This window comes from Trichosurus vulpecula, chromosome 3 (assembly GCF_011100635.1).
Source record: "Trichosurus vulpecula isolate mTriVul1 chromosome 3, mTriVul1.pri, whole genome shotgun sequence".
Taxonomy (NCBI): Eukaryota; Metazoa; Chordata; class Mammalia; order Diprotodontia; family Phalangeridae; genus Trichosurus; species Trichosurus vulpecula.
In genome coordinates, this window is record NC_050575.1 from 135,968,713 (window position 1) to 135,987,963 (window position 19,251).

Here is a 19,251-nt window from a genome sequence, read left to right on the forward strand (position 1 = left end):
ACCAATAAAGCATTACAAAAATAGAGTTATAAATGTTTTATTAGGTTGCTTTTGCTGTGTTTGCAGCAGGAAATTGTCAGGTTTGTATTTTTTGGATGGTAAGGTCCTAGAGGAGTTTTGATTTCTATTGTGATAAATCACATATTGGCTTTCAACCAAACTGTCATTTCCGTGAAAGTCTTGTAATAAGTAATAAATGATGGAACATTGCTCTTGAACTTGAGGTCATTTGGTTACTCCTCCTTCTCTTACCATCTTGGCGCCAGATCAGCATAGTACAGTAATAATGTAGTTGAGTGCAACCCTGTGATCAATTTTGGAAGCAGAGAAAAGCAAAGAAATACTCTTCAGGTAGAGAGAAAAGTCTTCAGTAAGCAGACTCAGAAGAGAATCACAGAGAGTTGAAGAGTAGATTTTTTAAATAGTATTCTCCCCCCCGCCCCATTACATGTCAAAACAATTTTTAGCATTTGTTTTTACAAGGTTTTAAGCTCCAAATTTTTCTCCTTCCCTCCCTTCCCTCCCCTCTTCTGAAAATGGTAGGCAATTTGATGTAGGTTATACATGTGCTATTATGTAAAACATATTTCCATATTAGTCACAGTTGTGAAAGAAGAAACAGATCAAAAGGAAAAAAAACCACGAAAAAGAATAAAGTGAAAAAAGTATGTTTCGATTTGCATTGAGACTTCATCAGTTCTTCATCTGGATGTGGATAGCATTTTCCTTCATGAGTCCTTTGTACTTGTCTTAGATCATTGTGTTACTGAGAAGAGCTGAATCATTCATAGCTGATCGTCACCTGAAGCATGGATTTTGATTGTTTTATATGAAGACTTTGGGGTAGTGTCTGTATCTGGGTTGCTGAATTGTAAATGTGCAGTAGGAAGTGTAAGTCTGACCATGCAGGCCCCATCCCCTTTAACAAATTCCAGTGTTCTCTATTGTCTGAAGGATCAAGAAGAAAATCCTTTATTTGGCTTTTAAAGCCCTTCAGAACATGGCCCCTTCCTCCATTTCCAGTCCTCTTAGACCTTGCTCCCTTCCACATACTTTGCAGTCCAGTGCCAGTGGCCTCCCTTCCTTGCTGTTTATTGATTGAATGTTTGGTTGATTGTTCCTTTACAGGATACTCCATCTCCCACCTGGGGGCGTTTTCACTGGCTGTCCCCCATGCCTGCCATTCTTTCCCTCTTCATTTTCATCTCCTTTCTTTTCTAATTCCTCCAAGTCCCAGCTAAAATCCCACTTTATGCAAGAAGCCTTTTCTGATCCACCTTAATGCTAGCACCTTCTGTCTTGATTATTTCCTATTTAACCTGTATATATCTTGTTTCTATATATTTGTTTGCATATTGTCTCTCCCATTAGATTGTGAGTTCCTTGAGAGAAAGAGACTGTCTTTTGACTTTCTTTGTATGTTCAGTAATGTTTAGTATAGTGCTTGGCGTATAGTTGGCGCTTAGTAATTGCTTGTTAACTTTTAAGAAATGTGATTGTAGACTTTTGCATTACTTCCTGGATCAACACAGTCAAGGCAGGATCTCCTCATTCCCTCATTTCTGTCTTGTCAGACACATACAGTACTGGTACCTTGGGTAGTGAAGACTTCATGCATGAGCTCTCTCAGCTGAATTCGTGGCAGCCTGTTCCTTGGTTGGAACTTTAAGATCTTAGATCCCTCATTAAATAGCAGAAACAAGTGAGAAGCACTGCTGTGTACCCAGATGGTCCACTTGATCATCTTGGCCAGGTGGGTCTCTGGCTCCGTGATAGCCTTATTCCAAGACTGCCTGAGCCCCAGCAGGAAGAATAGGACGCAGACTTAGGCACCTAGGTCTCTGATCACGTAGTGGATTTGACTTAGAGCAGGGATCAAAAATAAGCCTTTCCATCTCTGTTCGTCTTGATTGATGTGAATGTAAAAATGATGGGAGTTCTGCTGGTTAGGGGGTTCCTACTGAGAGAAGATTAAAGGGAATTGAATTGACAGGTACTTAAGTTAGAGTTGTCAGCATTGGGTTTCTGTCAGAAAATGCCCAATAGTGACCAAATGCATTTGCAACCATAAGTGTTCATCCCTTCTCACCTCCAGGACTCATGATGACAGACTTGGTGGCTTCATGACAACAGCATGGGGGCAATGTCTGTGTTTCCAGTTAAAGAAGGGTAATGGGAAGGATGCCCTTTCTACTCAGCTGGCAGCAGCCCAAGTCTTAGCAAGTTGCAGCTTTGCTTTTCTGTCTCCCTGTCTCCCTTTTCTCCCCTGCCTTGGAAGGAGACAGCAGCTGTATCATTGCATACTGTAGGTTAGAATCAAGATCAAGTCTGAGGGAGAAGGGGCAGTGATGGAAGATGTGGTGGTAAGTCAGGTGAGGGTGCCTGTGCTGTGGATGGAGGGAAATGGCTACAGGTAGTATGAGTAGCTTCTCTTTTTTTTTTTCCAAATGAGGTCCTTATTGTTGGATTGGTTTTCACAAAATTCTCCAGTTTCAGAAGGGACTTTGGAGAAGAATTTTAGGGAATGTGGTTATCTGTCTTCAAGTAAAGCTAAGTCTCATACTGCATTAAGAGAGGTCTGATATCCATGATAAAAGAGGTGAGAGGCTTACTGTACCCTGTCCTGGTCAGACATTTGCAATCTTGTGTTTGGTTCTGGGTGCCATATTTTAGGAGAGACATTGATAAGCTGGAGTGTATGCAGAGGAGGGCAGCCAGACTGACGAAAACAATTGAATTTATGCCATATGAGGATTGGTTGAAAAAGCTAGGTATGGTTAGCCTAGAGAAAAGAAGGCGTAGGGGGAATGTCATAGCTGTCTTCAAGTGTTTACAAGGAATTCATGTGGAAGATGTATTAGATTTATTCTGCTTGGCCTCAGAGGCCAGGATCAGGAGCAACAAAGTGGATTTCTTATCACTGGAGGTCTTTAAGTGGATGCTGGCTGGCTGGCTGTTTGTCTAGAATGTTGTAGAAGGGATTTCTAAATGTTCAGGTACCAATTGCCCTTTGGAGGTCCCTTCTAGCTCTGGGATTCTGTTATCCTGTCTTTCCTTTATCTGAAGTATGAATCGCCTTTACAACCTAAAAAACTTCATATCTCAAATAAAAGGGCAGGACTCTTTATATCTGAAAAGGCCTACATACAGAGAAGCATTCAGAGGAAAGCTCAATTCAAGGCACAAAATCTAGTGAAGTTAATTTTTAAAACACTTTTTATTGAGTTGAAGAGAAAAATCAGTTCAAAATCAATGAAGTTAATAAAAAACAGCTTCACTGTTCTCTCCCTCTTTAAACTCAACAGGTTCTAAAGAAAAATTCATTTAAAAAATCTCTGCTAGTTAAAGGTGGTCTTTAAAAAATTGGCCTCTTTCTAAACTCCCTGCTCTTTTTTTTTTAACTTGGGAGCATAAAAGTTCCAAATGTTAAGTTGTTTTGAAGCCCCTTGATTGATATATAGTAGACTTTACATTGCATTGGGAATTGGGAAAGTGGGGTTCCTTTAACTAGTCATGTGACCCCCGGCAAGTTATGTGTCTTCTCTGTTGCCTCAGTTATTCCTCTCTGAAATGAGGGGTTGAACTGCATGAACTCTGAGAGCCCCCTTCCACCTTAAACAGTCTTTGGTTCTAATAATTGAACTTAGTCTCTTTTCTTCCTTTGTTCCAAGAAAACATCACCTCTCTATACCCTTAATATTGGGGGCCTTGGCACTGTTTTTGTATTTTGGGCTGCTAAAACCGTTTTTTTTTTTTTTTCACTTGAATTGATTGCCTTTGCTATTCATTATGGTGGATCCGGATTGATTGGTGTAACTTCCCCTGCAACTCCTGTTGTATAACGCTTAAACCCTTAAAACTGCATTTGGGGCTTAATATGTAACCTCTCTATCCAGTCTTCTAGTCTTCAGAAACTCATTTTTTCTGTCTGCCTCCTATGATGAACTTTAATGAAATAGGAGAGGAGAATTTTTGAAGGAATTTGAGCCAATTTGATATTGGTCACTGTGATTGTGTCTGTTGGCTGGCTCTTACCACATAGTGAAGCAATGTTTTTTGTTTTCTAAATAAATTCCTTTCTACTTTGTTTCTGTCCTTCTATCTAACAAGATCAATTCCCTTGACATATCCTGGTCTATAATGCCTACAGTAAGACAAACAAGTCCACATTCCTCAGGGTGACAGTGGTAGGCCCAGCTCATGGTCTCTCTCTACAAGTTTGTGTGGGTAGGCAAGGAACAAAAGACATGAAAATGCTATTTTGATTTTAAAGAATCCAGCTTGTCTAAGCATCCTCATCTTCAGGTCCCTGAACTACAGCTGTAGGGAAAGGTTAAGTTTGGAAGAAACATGGCCTGTCTCCCCACAGATCCCCACTTGGAGTAAGTGGGGAGGCAGCAGGGTACAATGAAAAGGCCACAGGCTCCAGAATCAGTAGGCCTGGCTTCCGGTCTCACCTTGATGGTTCCTACCAGTGTAACCTCGGACAAGTCACATGACCTCCCTGAACTGGGATTTCCTTTCCTATAAAGTGAGGCATTGGATTAGATGAATTCTTCAGTACTCTATGGGCCAGTCATTAGAGCTCCTGTTCTAGTTAGCAGGGGTTTATTTTCTGTTCCATTGAGGATTTTCACAAATTTTTGAACTGGCAAGAATATTTGGTTTCTTCTAGGTAAAAGAAGCTGTGGTGAAACAGATTGAAGTCTTGAAGTCTTGAGGGCATGTTCTGTATGGGAGTGGGGTCACTCTCAGGAAAGACTTCTTCCTTAGGATATGATGTACAGGCATCACTCCTGCCTGGTCTTAGTTGGCCTCCCTGATTCTTGTTTCCTCATTCTCTTTTTCCTCCTCTCCTTTCTGCACTCTATAATCCAGCCAAATTGGCCTTCTTATTTGTCCATTTCCTGTCTCTGGACTACATTTTCTCCTTATTATTGTCAAAGAGAATCTCTGGATTCCTTCTACGCTCATGAGCTGCCCCCCTCAGGAGGCCTTTCCTCATCCTCTCAATTCCTAGCCCTGCCTTTTCAATTTCCTGGCATTTATTTTGTATATACTTACTTATATCTATGTTGTGTCCCCTGGTAGGAGGTCATATTCTTGAGGGATGGGACTGTTTCTTTTTTGCCTTTGTATCTCCCATTCTTGGGACAGTGACTAGAACATAGTAGGCACTAAAGTCTAAAGTGCTGCTTTGACCATGTCCTTTGCCACCCAGGAACATTCAGTAGGCCTAGCATGTCAAATTTAAACTCACTGCCTGACTTTCCAGGCCCTTTATAATTTAGAGACACCTTCTCTATCGAACCTTATGGGTGTGCGGGGAGACTGAGGGGTAGAGGGAAGTGCCTTTCCAGTGCCAGGCAAGTCAGACCACCACCACCACCTTGACCACCATTTCCCCTCAGTCCCTTATGGGAACGCTTCTGGACCTGGTCTCAAGAACCTTGAAAATACTAGTGTCCTCCAAACTACCAGACCTGCTTCCAGCCCCCAAAGCCATCAGTAAGAGTAGAAATCATTGTTGAGAGGGAGCCCACCTTCCTCATCACCACCAGCAATAACTATTGATCATTTGCCACCAATAAATAGGCAGATAAACACAAGAGCCCTGGGCATGACCGTACATCTCAGCCACCAGTCCTGCTTCTAGCCTAGCCCCCACGGTGACATGCAGGAGAAGGACCAGTGGAGAAGGTGCCAGCCATCCCCACCAACTGCCACACATGAGGCAGGCAAGTCAGCTTAGCTGATGGATCAAGGCACCTACCACCTAGACCACCATGTTTCCTTAGACCTTGATGGAGACAGTGTAGGATCCTGAACCCCAAACCCTTGAGAATATCAATACTTCAAGTCTAGTGCCTTTTGGTGTCAGCAGTCCCCCGCAACTGCCACACGCAGCAGACAAACCAGCCTAGCTGAAGCCGTAAGGCACCTGGTATCCAAAGGGAGAGAAGGGGCAAGGTCAGGAAGGTCAAACTACCATCATCACCGCCTTGACCCACTTTGAGAGGTGGGCTCCCTCTCAACATCCTCCTCCTTCACTTCTCTGAATGAACATGACCCACCTACCCACCCGTACGGCTTGGATGATTGGGAAGTTAGCAGCTGCAATCCTTCCCAGTAAGATGGAGAACCATTGACTTTACCCTTACCCCTTGCAAACACCTCTAGCATTGCCACATGTCTAGATCATACACCTGAGGAGCCCTGGACCTTGCCATCTACCCTATCCTCAGTACCACCAGGCCTTTCTGTCTGCCTTGAAACTGAATTTTCCTGTATGTGTTGTGTCCCCCGATTAGGAGGTAAGCTCCTTGGGAGCAGAGACTGACTTAGTTTTCCACCTATGTCTCCAGAACTTAGCCCAGTGCTTCTTCATTCAGATTCCCAAATGCAGTGTAACCAATTCTGGGCCCAGATCATTGTTCCCTTGCAGTGTCTGCAATATATATCACAAGATAAATATACTGAGAAACTAACTCCTAGGCCACCTGTCCAACTGTATGCTATAATCTGGATGATATGCATTCTATATACATTTGATTTTCCCTGTATTGATTGCTAAGTAACACAATAGGTGCTCAGTATATGTTGACTGAAGGCATCTTTAGATTTTAGGTTGGAGAAGGTATTAAATTTGGTGTCATGTAATATTTAGAAAGTATTGGTAAAGACCCAGACACCCTCTGTCAATAACATTTGAGGAAAAAGCACCAGTGGCTTCCTCTTGCCCTTTATATAAAATACAAACTACCCTGTTTGATGTTTAAGCACTTCACAATCTGGCTGCAAGCAGCTTACTTCTCCAGGTTTATTACTTATTACTTTGCTTCTTGTACCCTGCACTATTTGCTGTTTCTTGCATACATTCCATTTCCTATTGCCCTTACACAGGCTGACTCTTCCCATGCTGGGAATGTACCTCCTTCTCCCTTTCATCTTTTAGAATCCCCAGCTTCCCTCAAGGCTCAGGTTGAGCCTTGAATCTCCTACTTCAGATCTTTCTTAATATCTCCAGCTGCCAATGTTCCTCACCACAGTTTTTACTTTGTATATATCTTGTATTTATTCTGCGTGCACATGTTATTTTCAATCCAATCCAATGGGCATTTATTAAACACCTATAACATGCCAGGTACTCTGCTAAGTACTAGGGATACAATTATTAAGAAGACAGTTCCTGCCCTCAATAAGCTTATAGTCCAAAAAGGAAAACATTATATCTGTCCTTTAGGCTTTGGGAGGAGTTTGAACTCTGCCCTACAAACCTAAGGGAGAAGAGGCAGAGGGAGGTGAGTCAATCAAGGTTTGAGTTAGCTGCTTGGTGGTGAATTTAGCAGTGTTGAGCTTGTTTTGGGTGGGACATTTTGTTCTATGGAGTTGAAATCAGGCAAAGCAGCAGAGGCAAAGTGGAGAAATTCTGTTTGCCACCCAGAGTGTAAGCACCTTGAAGTCAGGGACTGTCTTCTATCTGTCTTTGTGTCCCCATCTAGCACAGTCCCTTGCACATGGTAGGATTAATAAATGCTTATGGATTGTTTGGTGTCCGCACAACAAAGCAAGTGAAGTAAGCCCATTAGCACGCTAGGTAGTCTTTGGGAGCTATCAGTGAGGAGGCCTGCCTTTGAAGCACGTGCTGAGCACACTAACAGGATGCTCCATGCTTTGTTGTGTCTGCCTTGGTGTACTACCTGTGTATTTTGCTTTGTAAGCTGAGAATGGATTTGTGTCAATCCAAATCGTCTTCGAAATATTTGCCGTATATTGATAGATCTTTTTTTTCTGCCTGTATTTGTATGTGTGTCATCGCATTATATGTGTGTAGCATTAAAGTCTAAGAAATCTACTAAACAGGTGATGGTGAGGGGAAACTTGGCACATGAAGACTTAACTGGGGTGACTTTCTCTTTTTTCAGACCTACATTTTGGCTGGGAAATGAAACCTTGAGAGTACCACGGGCCCTCTTCTCCTTGAACAGGAAACGTCTCTGTGATCGTCTAAGGAAGAACCCAGATGTGCAGAAAGGTTCTTTGGTCCTCCTGCAGGGAGGGGAGGAGAGTAATAGGTACTGCACAGACACTGGCGTTCTTTTCCGGCAGGTGAGTAGGGGAGGTTAAGTCTGATTTGTCTTCTGGGTGTTTGTTCCTTCTGCTTTGTCTTTAGTTTCCTGGTTCAGAGGTTTAGTCTGTTGGTTTAAAAGGTCATTTATGTCAAAGCCTCAATATCCCGTGCTGCGTTCCCATATACCACATACCTGGTGTGTGTTTCTGGAACCCGACTGATTTCTGAGTGCATTTATGTTACTATTGAATTAGAGCTCAACACACACTTCAAATGAAAAATCTGGCCTTCTTTATCCTTCTACTCTTGTGAAATAGATGATAGTACAGATGGGTAGATTTGAAACTGATAGAGTGGGCATGCCCCAGTAGTCATGTGTCATGTGGAAGAGAGATTTCATTTGTTCTACTTGGCTCTAGATGACAGAGTAAGGAGGAATCAGTGGGAGTTGTATAGACTCAAATTTAGTTTTGATTTTAAAAGAAAGGGTTCTACGCTTTCCCAGAGAGGAATAGGCTACCTTGGAAGGTACTAGGTTCTTCCTTACTAGAATGCTTCAAGAAAAGGTTGATGATCCATTTGGGCGGTATAGTTTAGAAAGAACTCTTATTCAGGTGTGGGTTGGACTACATCAGGGGCAGAGAACCTGCAGCCTCAAGGCCACATGTGGCCCTCTAGGTCCTCAAATGCAGCCCTTTGGCTGAATCTTGACTTCATTTGTTCTGTGAAGTTTGGATTTAGTCAAAGGGCTGTAGTTGAGAACCTAGAGGGTCACATGTGCCCTCAAGGCCGCAGGTTCCCCACTGCTGGGCTGGATGGCCTTAGAAGATCTTTCCAATAATTGTCAACAATGTCTCATTCTGTGATTATGTGATACCTGCCCAGGTCTAGACTAATGTTCTGGGTCTAAAGTACTAGCTCATTGATCTTTTCCTTAAAGTCATAGGCATCTTGACCTGGGCGGGGCTTTGCCATGATTCATTCATTGCTTTGCCTTTAGGAGGGCCATATTTAAACCTGCTCGGGCAGGTGACTGAAACATGAATGCCTTCTCTGATATTCGCATATTTGCCGTAGGCATAGCTCATGTGGTTCAAACAGCACCTACCCCCAGGGCTCATCAGACATTGAGAAAGTCTGTTCTAGGCTTTAGCTTCCTCCTCTGTAAAATGAAGGTGTTGAACTAGATACTCTTTAAGGGCCTACCTAGCTCTGACATTCCAGCCTAAGCCGGCAGCACTTGGCTCCTGGATTCCTTACATTTGCAGTGCATGTTGTCTGCTGTTGGAATCGTTTAGCTTGCCCCATTGCTGCAGCTCAGTAAATGTTAGATGATGCTACTAAAGGAAATCTTTTGGAGAACTAATTGCCAAGTATTTTTGGAATAAAAAGTACTTTGGCTTATGGAGATCCTTTCTGGGCTGTCATTCATCCATTAGAATAGCTGTAAGCTTGGGCATTCCATTAAATGATTTTTTCTGAGAAAAGATTATTGACTCTTGTGAACTAATCCAACCATTGTGGAGAGCAATTTGGAACTATGCCCAAAGGGCTATAAAAATGTGCATACCCTTTGACCCAGCAATACCACTTCTAGGGCTGTATCCCAAAGAGTTCATACACATGGGAAAAGGGCCCACCGGTACAAAAATATTTATAGCAGCTCTTTTTGTGGTGGCTAAGAATTGGAAATTGAGGGGATATCTATCAATTGGGGAATGGTCGAACAAGTTGTGGTATATGAATGTAATGAAATACTATTGTGCTATAAGAAATGATGAGCAGCAGACTTCAGAAAAATCTGGAAAGACTTATATGAACTGATGCTGAGTGAAGTGAGCAGAAACAGGACAACACTGTACACAGTAACAGCCACATTGTGTGATGACTAACTTGGATAGACTTAGCTCTTCTCCGTAATGTAAGGACTAAGACAACTCCAAAAGACTCATGATGAAAAGTGCCATCCACATCCAGAGAAAGGATTACACAGTCTGAATGGAGATCTAAGGATGCTCTCTTTTGTTTGTTTTTTTCTTTCTTGTGGTTTTTCCCATTCATTCTAATTCTTCTTTATAATATGCCCAATGTGAAAATATGTTTAATAAGGATGTATATGTAGAGCCTTTATCAGATGCATGCTGTCTTGGGGAGGGGGGAGAGGAGGGAGGTAGAGAAAATTTAAAACTTATGGAATTGAATGTTGAAAACTAAAATAAATTAACTTAAAGAAAAAAAAGATTATTGACTCTAGCACAAAATTTACCTTCTTTCCAATTTTTATTTTAGTCTCATTTTCAGCTGAGCATATGCTTACTGATAAATTATCTTAAATCAGAACCTCCCCTATTTCTATACTTTAAAAAAGTTTATTCCCCCAGCATTTATGACCAAAAGCTATGAGAGCTCCTGTTGCTGGTGATTTTGATGGTGATTAGATACAGATGGCAAAGATTTAAGTAGAAAAATTGCCTCTTGTATGCCTCATGTATTCAAATCAAAAAAGGTTTACTGATGCCTAGTGTGAAGGCTATTCTTTGGGATAGATGTTGAGGAATAAGACATCCCTTGCTCTGATAGACTAGTTTAACGGCTCTACAAACATCTATTATGTACCCACTATGTGCAAAACAGCTATGCAGTGGATAGAGCTGTGGGCCCCGAGTCAGAAAGACCTGAGTTCAAATCCTGCTTCAGTTACTTACTGTGTGACCCTGGGCAAGTCACTTAACCTCTTTGCCTCAGTTTCCTCTTCTGCAAAATAGGTACAATAATACCACCTACCTTCCAGGGTTGTGAGGATAAAATGAGATAATATTTGTAAAATGCTTTGCAATCCTTAAAGCACTATTTAAATGTTAGCTATTATTATTAGTTATTATTAAATATGAAATTAAAAACAAAATAATTCTTACCCTCAAGATTGGTCTTTAAAAAAATTTTTATTGACATCTTTTGTTTTTATGTCACCTTCATTAACAAATATATTCCTTCCCCTTCCCTCTACCCAGGGAACCAGCCCTCACAGTAAAGAATAAAAAAAGAAAAAGGGGGAAAAGCAGCTTAGAAAAAGTAACCAGCCCATCAGCCAGTGGCTGTCAGTGCATGCCTTGTCCCACCACCATCATATCCCAAGCCTCTGCAGAGAGGAAGGGAGCTGCATTTTCTCATCTCTTCTCTTGGTTGTTATCATTATGCATCATTGTTTTACTTTTGATGCTGTTCTTTCCATTTATATTGTTATCATTGTGCATTTATTTTTTATTTTTTTTATTTATTTTTATTTATTTATTTTTTTTTTCATTGTGCATTTTGAATTGTTTTCCTAGCTCTATTTACTTTGCACTACCTAATGTGAGAAATCATTGAACCCCTTTATTTTACAGATGGGGAAAATCAGGATCAGAGAAGTCGAGTTACTTATTCAAAATCACACAGCCAGTTAGTGGCAAGCCTGGGTGAGAAATCTAGATGATGTATGGAAAGTGCTTTGCAAACCTTAAGAGTCGTTATTTAAATAGCAACTGTTACTTATTTTTTTATTCCACCAGGGCCTAAAACCACGAAAAAAGTACCATGGCTATTAAGGGTATCAGTTTAGATACTAGAAGACAGTATGTGATTGCTTGTCAAGTATATAGTACAGACTAGAGGATTTCCAAAGGGAAGAGTCATCCCTTAAGGTAGTGCTCATTAGGGAAGGCTTCATGGAGAAGGAATTGGAAGTAGGCCTTGAAAGATGGGTAGGCTTTGGAAAGGGTAACAAGACTGTGTGGGAGTCATGATACCTAGTTCTAGAACTTTCTGTAAGGTACTTGATGTCTCTGGACTCCAGGCAGAATGTGAGTTTGTTTTAAGTAGCGGTCATTTCATTCTTTGTGCTGGTATCCCCAGAGCCTTGCACAGTCCCTGATACATAGAATGTGCTTAACACTTATTGACTGATTGATTTTAAAAAGCTTATGTCCAACTCGATGGTTTCTAAATTCCCTTCTAACTCTATTGACTGTTGAATGTATTCAGTATAACACTAAGCCAGTTCTTATTGCAGTGTGCTTGTGCATTGGCCTGGGCTGGATCACTGGGTAACTAACCTTCTGTCCTCAATCCTCACCCTAGGAATCCTTCTTTCACTGGGCTTTTGGTGTCACAGAGCCAGGCTGCTTTGGAGCCATTGATGTCGACTTGGGGAAATCTATCCTGTTTGTTCCCAGACTCCCCGAAAGCCATGCCACCTGGATGGGAAAGTAAGATCTTTTAACATATATATATTTATATAACCTTGTGTTGGGATCCAGCTGGGTGAGTTAATGAAGGATCATGGGAGAACAGGAGAGCAGGGTGGCCACGGATGGAGTTTGCTTTCTCCTTGTTTTATGATTGTGTCTGTACACCAGGGAACCATTAACTTGTGTGGTTTAAAAATATTTTTATTGACATCTTTTCTTTTTACCTTATTGTCATTTCTAAATATATCCCTTCTCCTTCCCCTACCCAGCAAGTCATTCCCCACAACAAAGATTAAAAAAAGAGAAAAAAAATTCCACAAAATTAGCCATCACATCATAGGGAAGGAAGTGCATTTGCATTTTCTTAATTTTTTGAAGGGACCAAGATTGGTTGTTATAATTACATTGTTCAATTTGGGTTTTTTATTATTTTATTTGTGATCTTTCAGTTTGCATTATTGTGGTCGTTATGTATATTGTTTTCTTGGGAATCAGTAATTTGTGAAAACTGCCTTTTTTGAATGCCCTTTAACACAGGTGTAGTAAATAAATGAACAAACATTTATTAAGCACCTGCCACATGCTAAGCACTGTTCTTAGCTCTGGGGATATGAATACAAAAGCAAAGACCTTTAAAGGTCTTATATTCTAATAGGCAAAGAACGCACATATGAGGGCGTGGTTGCCAGGCAGGGATGTTTTGATTTGGGAAGTCACAGGGATAGTGAGTGAGCCATAGGTAGCAGTGACATGGCCTTTTCAGTAATAATGGGAAATACAACTTCCAGATTTGTAAAGCCAGTGGAGTGGGAGGGTGCAGTGGAAAGGTGGATGACCAGAGCGACTAGGGTAGATTATGAAGCATGGCTGGGACTGTAGGGAGCTATGAGATAAATTCACCAGTGTCCACTTCCAGGGTTCCAGGGCTGAAGTTCAAGAAGAGAGAAAGTTCAGACCCTCAGGGCAAGGTCTCCTGAGCAGTCCCTGGATGAATGGCAAGAACATGGCTGGAGCAGTATGTGAAGCATGACTGGGGCCCATCCATAGTGGGCCATTTGATATACTCTGCAATCAAGATAGTTTAGTGGAATCAGTTAAGGGGTTGTGCCTAGCTGTTACTAGCTGTTTGTGACATTGGACTGGTCACTTTATATCTCTTTCTTGGTTTCTTCTATAAAATGGAGATAAAACACTTTATCTATAATATACTTGCACTGCCTATTGAGGGATAATAGATTCAGAGCTTAAAGGGACCTCAGAAGTCATTTACTCCCAGCCCCTCATTTTTCACATTTTTCCACAAAGAAGTTACCAGTAACTTCTTGAAGGTCACACAGATAGTAAGTGCCTAAGGCAGGATTCAAACCCAGGTCCTCTGATTCCAAAACAAGGGTTCTATCCACTGTACTATGGTCAGGGCTGCTGTGGAGGTTACATAAGATAATGTCTGTGAAGTGCTTTATAACCGTAAAGTACTATACAAATGAGTTGTTACTGTTAAGGTGGGCTAAATCCTGTATCCCCAGACTGACCCTCCCCCTTTGCCAAGTATTACATTTCAGCTGACAGCCAGCATTTCGTGTGGAGAATGGGGGCTTGTATCAGAGAGGACCCATTTGTCTCCATGGGGAGTGCTGGTCATTGAACCATCTCTTAGTGTTGTTTAAATAGGTTTATTTCAGGGTGAGGGGATGGTAACTGGAAAGAAAGGTTATTGTATGCTATTCCGGCTTAGGTGTCCCTCACATTTAAGAAGTTCTCATATTGCTATAATTTGATGGTGAAAACAGGCTAAGCCACATAGCCCTGTTTATTGTGCTCTAGGTCATAGCTTAGGAGCTGAGTATTTAGGTACTGTCCTTTTCATTGGCCAGTGTGGGCCCTGATTCTTACCTTAGAAATAGGGATCCTTCATTATAAAAGTCAGTAACACTTCCTGAGACTTGCCTCAATAGTGAGGGGAAGGAAAAAGCAGAGAAGCCACAGAAGGCAGCCTTGGATTAGCCTGGACTGCCTTCTGCCTTCTATAAGGTCTCTGCCTTTTTCCTTCCCTCAAACCCCAATTATCCAGCCTTGGGTTAGCTAGGTATCCTATACTGTGTTTTACACCTTGGATGCTGTCCCTTGTTGGGACAGAGAAAAGGGGGAAACTCAGACCAACGTATCTGTAGAACAAAAGGTTAAGTGTAGGAGGAGACTGTCATTGTTTGGATAAAGTGATCATCTCACTCATTCTGACTGTCCTGTCTTCTGTTAGCATTGGTCCTGGGGGAGGCAGTCTGAGAAAGAAACATGTATTAAATCATTAGAGACCTGAGTTCTAGTCTTTGTTCTGTTACTTTGTAGCCATAGGACCTTGGCCACTTAACCTTTGCATTCCTCAGATAGACATTCATTAAAGCCTGCAGCCTGCAGCTAGATTCCCATGGATGGCCTCCTGACAACTACAGTAACAGAACAGAAGGCTGGGGTCAGCCCCATGGGTCACTGAGCACAGGAATCTATTACCTAACATGAGTTCCTGGTCAGTGTTGTGTTCCTACCTTTTTTCACCTCAAAGGTGAAGGACATACCACCAGATATCCCAGTTTCCCTTAGTAACTCATCATGGATCTGTCATCCAGGAATTAATCTAAACCTTTTGGAACCTACTTATATTTTCAGGCTATAACACTTAGGGGGGTATGAATTCAAAGCTTACACATGAAAAAGGATGTAGCATCAGATGAATGCTATGTTCAAATCCTCTCTTTCAAGTTTACTAGTTATATGATTCTGGTCAACTCTTTGAACCTCGATTTCCTCGTCTGTAAAATGGTGATTATAATATGTCTTGTACTTACCTTACCGAGTTGTTGTGAGACTCAGTCAAGCATTTATTAAGTACCTACTGCGTTCTAGGCACTGTGCTACCTGGTGGGAATACAAAGTAAAAAATGAAACTGTCCCTGCCTTGGACCATCTTATGGTCTATTGAGGAGAGACAGCATGTCCATATGTAGGTATATGCAAATTAGATATATGACAGTTTCAGTATAATTTTGGGGGAAATGCACTAATACCTGGGGAAATCAGTAAATCCACCACATAGCTTTATAGAAGCTGACCCTTGAAGGAAGCTAGGAAGTCTGAGATGCAGAGGTTAGAGGGGGGTGCCTGGCAGTCCTGCAGGAGAGCCACTGCAGATGCTCCAAGATGGGAGATGGAATGCCATAAGAAGGCAGTGTAGTACAGTGGAAAGAGCTGTCTCTGCAGTCAGAAGACTTGGGCTCCGATGCCACGTCTAGCACTTAACCACCTGTGCCGCCTCTGCTGAGTGTCTTTGCCTACCAGAGCCTCCATCTCCTCATTGGTAGCAGTGGGGGAGGGGAGGGAGCTGGACCAGATGGCCTCTGAGGGCCCTTCCATCTCCAAATCTAGGGTGCTGTGATCCCAAGGCCCATGTGGCTGGGCTCCAGGACACACATGGCAGAGTAGTGGGTAATCATCTTGAAAAGGAAGCTGTGAAGATCTTTAAATGTCAAACAGTGTAGTTTATATTTGGTCCTGGAGATAATGAGGAGCCACTCAGATTTCTTGAGAAGAATGACATGGGCAGGTCCACATTTTAGGAAAATCACTCTGGCAGTTGTGTGGAAGGAGAGACTTGAAGTTGAATGGGAGGCTATGGCAAGAAGGAGTGAGGATCTGAGCTAACGTCGCTCCTTTTAGTTGAGACAAGGGATGGATTGTGCTGTGGGGGTAGAGATGACAGGATTTGGCAGTGGATTTGATATGTGGGAGTAGAGGATGACAGGATTGTGAACTGGGTGACTGGAAGGATGGTGGGGTGCTTTGGAAAGAAATAGGAAAGTTTGGAAGAGGCATAGTTTGGCAGGGAGACAATGACTTCTGGTTTGGATTTTTTGAGTTTGAGGTGCCTGTGAGGCATACAGTTTGAAATGGTCCTGTAGGCTGTGAATGTGACTGGAGCTCAGGGCTAGATACAGAGATCTGAGAATCATCAGCGTTGATATGATCCCTAAACTCATGTGAGCTGATAAAGTTACTAAGAGAAGAGAAGAGGGCCCAGGACAGCGATTTGGAGTCACACTCAGAGGGCAGGAAGGAGAAGGAAAAGCTGGTCAGATAAGTAGAAAGATGAAGAGAAAACAGTATTACCAAAACCCTAAGAGAGAGAAGCCAGGAGGAGAGGGTGGCCAACTGCACCAAGTACCGCAGAAGGACCATGAAGGCTGAAGATTGAGAAAAGACCATCAGATTTGGCAATCGAGAGATCATGGGTAACTTTGGAGAGAATAATTTCATTTGGATAACAAGGTCAGAAGTCAGATTGCAGAAGGTTGAAAGGAGAGTGAGATGAAAATGTTGGTCATTTTCTTCTGTTTGATAATCTCTTTTCTCCAGGTTTTTGGGACACTGCTCTTTCCTCCTACCTATAATATTGATCCTTCTCAGTCTCCTTTGCTGGATCCTCATCCAGGTCATGCCCTGTAGCCATAAATGTCCCACAGGGTTCTGTCCAGTGCCCTCTTCTTTCTGTGTACTACTTCACTTGGTGTCTCATCAGCTCCCATGAATTTCATTACCATCTCTAAGTAATTGGCATATATAATTGGTAATTTGGTGATTTTCAAATCTACCTATCCCACCCTAACTTCTCTGCTAACCTCCAGTCTCACATGTCCAACTGTTTTTCATCTGTCTCAAACTGGCTGTCCAGTAGATACTTCCAACTCAAACCTGTCCGAAACTGAACTCATCTTTCCCCCTAAAACCTCCCCCTTCCTACCTTCCCTATTACTATAAAAGGCAACACCATTCTCCCGGTTTCCCACACTGGAAATCTAGGTGTCATCCGCAACTTCTTACTGTCTCTCACTCTCCTTATCCCATCTGTTGCCAAGGCCTTTTCAATATTTCTTAAATATGCTCTCTTCTGAGCATATTCTCTCTTGTGATATGGCTACCACCCTCATACAGGCCCTTTTCAGCTCATTCTCGGACCAGTGCGATAGCCTGCTGGTGGACCTGCCTGTCTGAAGTCTCTCTCCAATCCAGTACATCTTCTATTCAGCCACCAAAGTGATTTTCCTAAAGCGCAGGCCCAAGCATTTCACTCGCCTACTCAATAAGCTCCAGTGGCTGCCTGTCACCTCCAGGACCAAAGTCCTCTGTTTGGCATTCCAGACCTTTCATAACCTAACTCTTTCACAACCTAACTCTTTCACTCCCTCTCCCCCTTCCACCTTTTCCAGTCTTCTCACATGTTACTTGCTGTCACAAATTCATTGTCCATCCTCCTGGACTTTCTATGGACATGACACCCCATCTCTCAGCTTCATGAGTTTTTTCTGGCTGTCCCCCATGCCTGGAATGCTCTTCCTCCTCATCTCTGCTTCCTGGCTTGCTTCAAGTCCTAACTAAATTTCCATCTTCTACAGCAGGGTTGTCCAAAATGTGGCCCTGCAGTGGGATTTATGCAGCCTGCCTACAAGCAAAATATATTGTGTTTTGTTTCAATAAAAACCTAAGGTTGGACAGCCCTGTTCTACCGGGAACTTTTTGCAACCCATCTTAATTCTAGTACCTCTGTTACTTCCTGTCTATCCTATTTATAGCTTTTTGTACATATTTGTTTGCTTGTGGGTTCTCTCATTAGATTATAAGCTCCTTGAGGGCAGGGAATCTCTTTTGCCTTTTTTTGTATCCCCAGGGCTTAGCTCAGTGCCTGCTGCATAGCAGGCTCTTAATAAATGTTTATCGACTGACTGACCTAATGAATAAGAGGAAGTAGAGGCAGAAAATATTTTTTTTTCCCCTAGGAGTTTGGTTGAGAAAGGTAGGAGAGGTGTAGGGTAATAACTTTAGGTGATGGTCTGTTCTAGAGGGCAGTAAACAGTGCCAAGCCTGGTGACAGAAAGACAGACCTGAGTTCAAGTCCAGCCTCAGACGTTAGTTGTGTGACCCTAGGCAAGTCATTTCACTTTGCCTCAGTTTCCTTATTTGTAAAATAAGCTGGAGAAGGAAATGGCAAACCACTCCAAGTCTTTGCCAAGGAAGCCTTAAATGGGGTTACAAAGAATCAGATACAACTGAAAAATGACTGAACAGCAACAAGAAGATTCTAGAGAGGATTTTTTTTAAAGATGGACAAGACTTAGGTATGTTTGTAGGCATAAATGAGCTAGTAGATAGGGTGAGACTGAAGATGAGGAAGAACAAGGGATTGAGGGAGCTAGAAAAGGTGGGAGAGGATGAGATCAAGGGTACACAGAGAAAGACTGGCCTTGCTGGGGAGAAGGGCCACTCTTTCATCAGAGAATGGAGTCAAGAAAGAAAGAATGGGGCATAATGTTTTGTGAGATGTAGGGAAGAGCAAAAGAAGTTAACTTGGAGTGAATGGTCTCTCCTTTTTTTTCAGCAAAGGATCAGGTGAGGTCCTAGGCTATGAGGGTAGGGTATGGAAAGAGATGGTCTGGAAGGGTCGAGGGTGTGTGGTAAGGTTTGGAATAGCCACTTTAAGGAGCAGGATGGAGAATCAGTTGGGTAGGAATAAAAGGGCTGCCTTGCTTCATTGAGGGCTTAGTTCAGATGAGGTAACATAAATTCTTAGTGGACCCAGGCAGCACAGTTGCTGTTTCGCAGCATGTGAGTAGGAAAACATGGTGACAGTAATCCAAAGTCTGGTGTTGGTGAGGCAGTAGGACAAGGGAGCAAGGGTTTTAGGATGATGTCCATGAGTAACTAAAGTGACTAAATTGCCTTGCTCCTTAACTAAAGGGTTGAGTTTGGGAAGAGAGTATAGCAAAACCAGAGCAGGAGTAAAGGCAGAGAATCCTCGTTCAAGGAGATTAGGCATTGAGAGAGGTGGATTGATAGGAAGTTATGATCCAATAAAGGAATTTCAGAGTTCATCTTGGAAGAGGAACCTGCTATGGTTGGTAACAA

General features: G+C 42.3%; 1 protein-coding gene across 1 annotated transcript in view; it reads left to right on the forward strand.

Moving 5' to 3' along the window:
• The window catches only part of PEPD (peptidase D), a 251,321-nt gene that overhangs the window by 8,336 nt on the left and 223,734 nt on the right, over nucleotides 1-19,251 (forward strand). Inside the window, exons 2-3 of the mRNA XM_036749271.1 lie at nucleotides 7,926-8,109; nucleotides 12,191-12,318. Coding sequence (XP_036605166.1) covers nucleotides 7,926-8,109; nucleotides 12,191-12,318 — 312 coding nt within the window. The remainder of the gene's footprint in view (nucleotides 1-7,925; nucleotides 8,110-12,190; nucleotides 12,319-19,251) is intronic.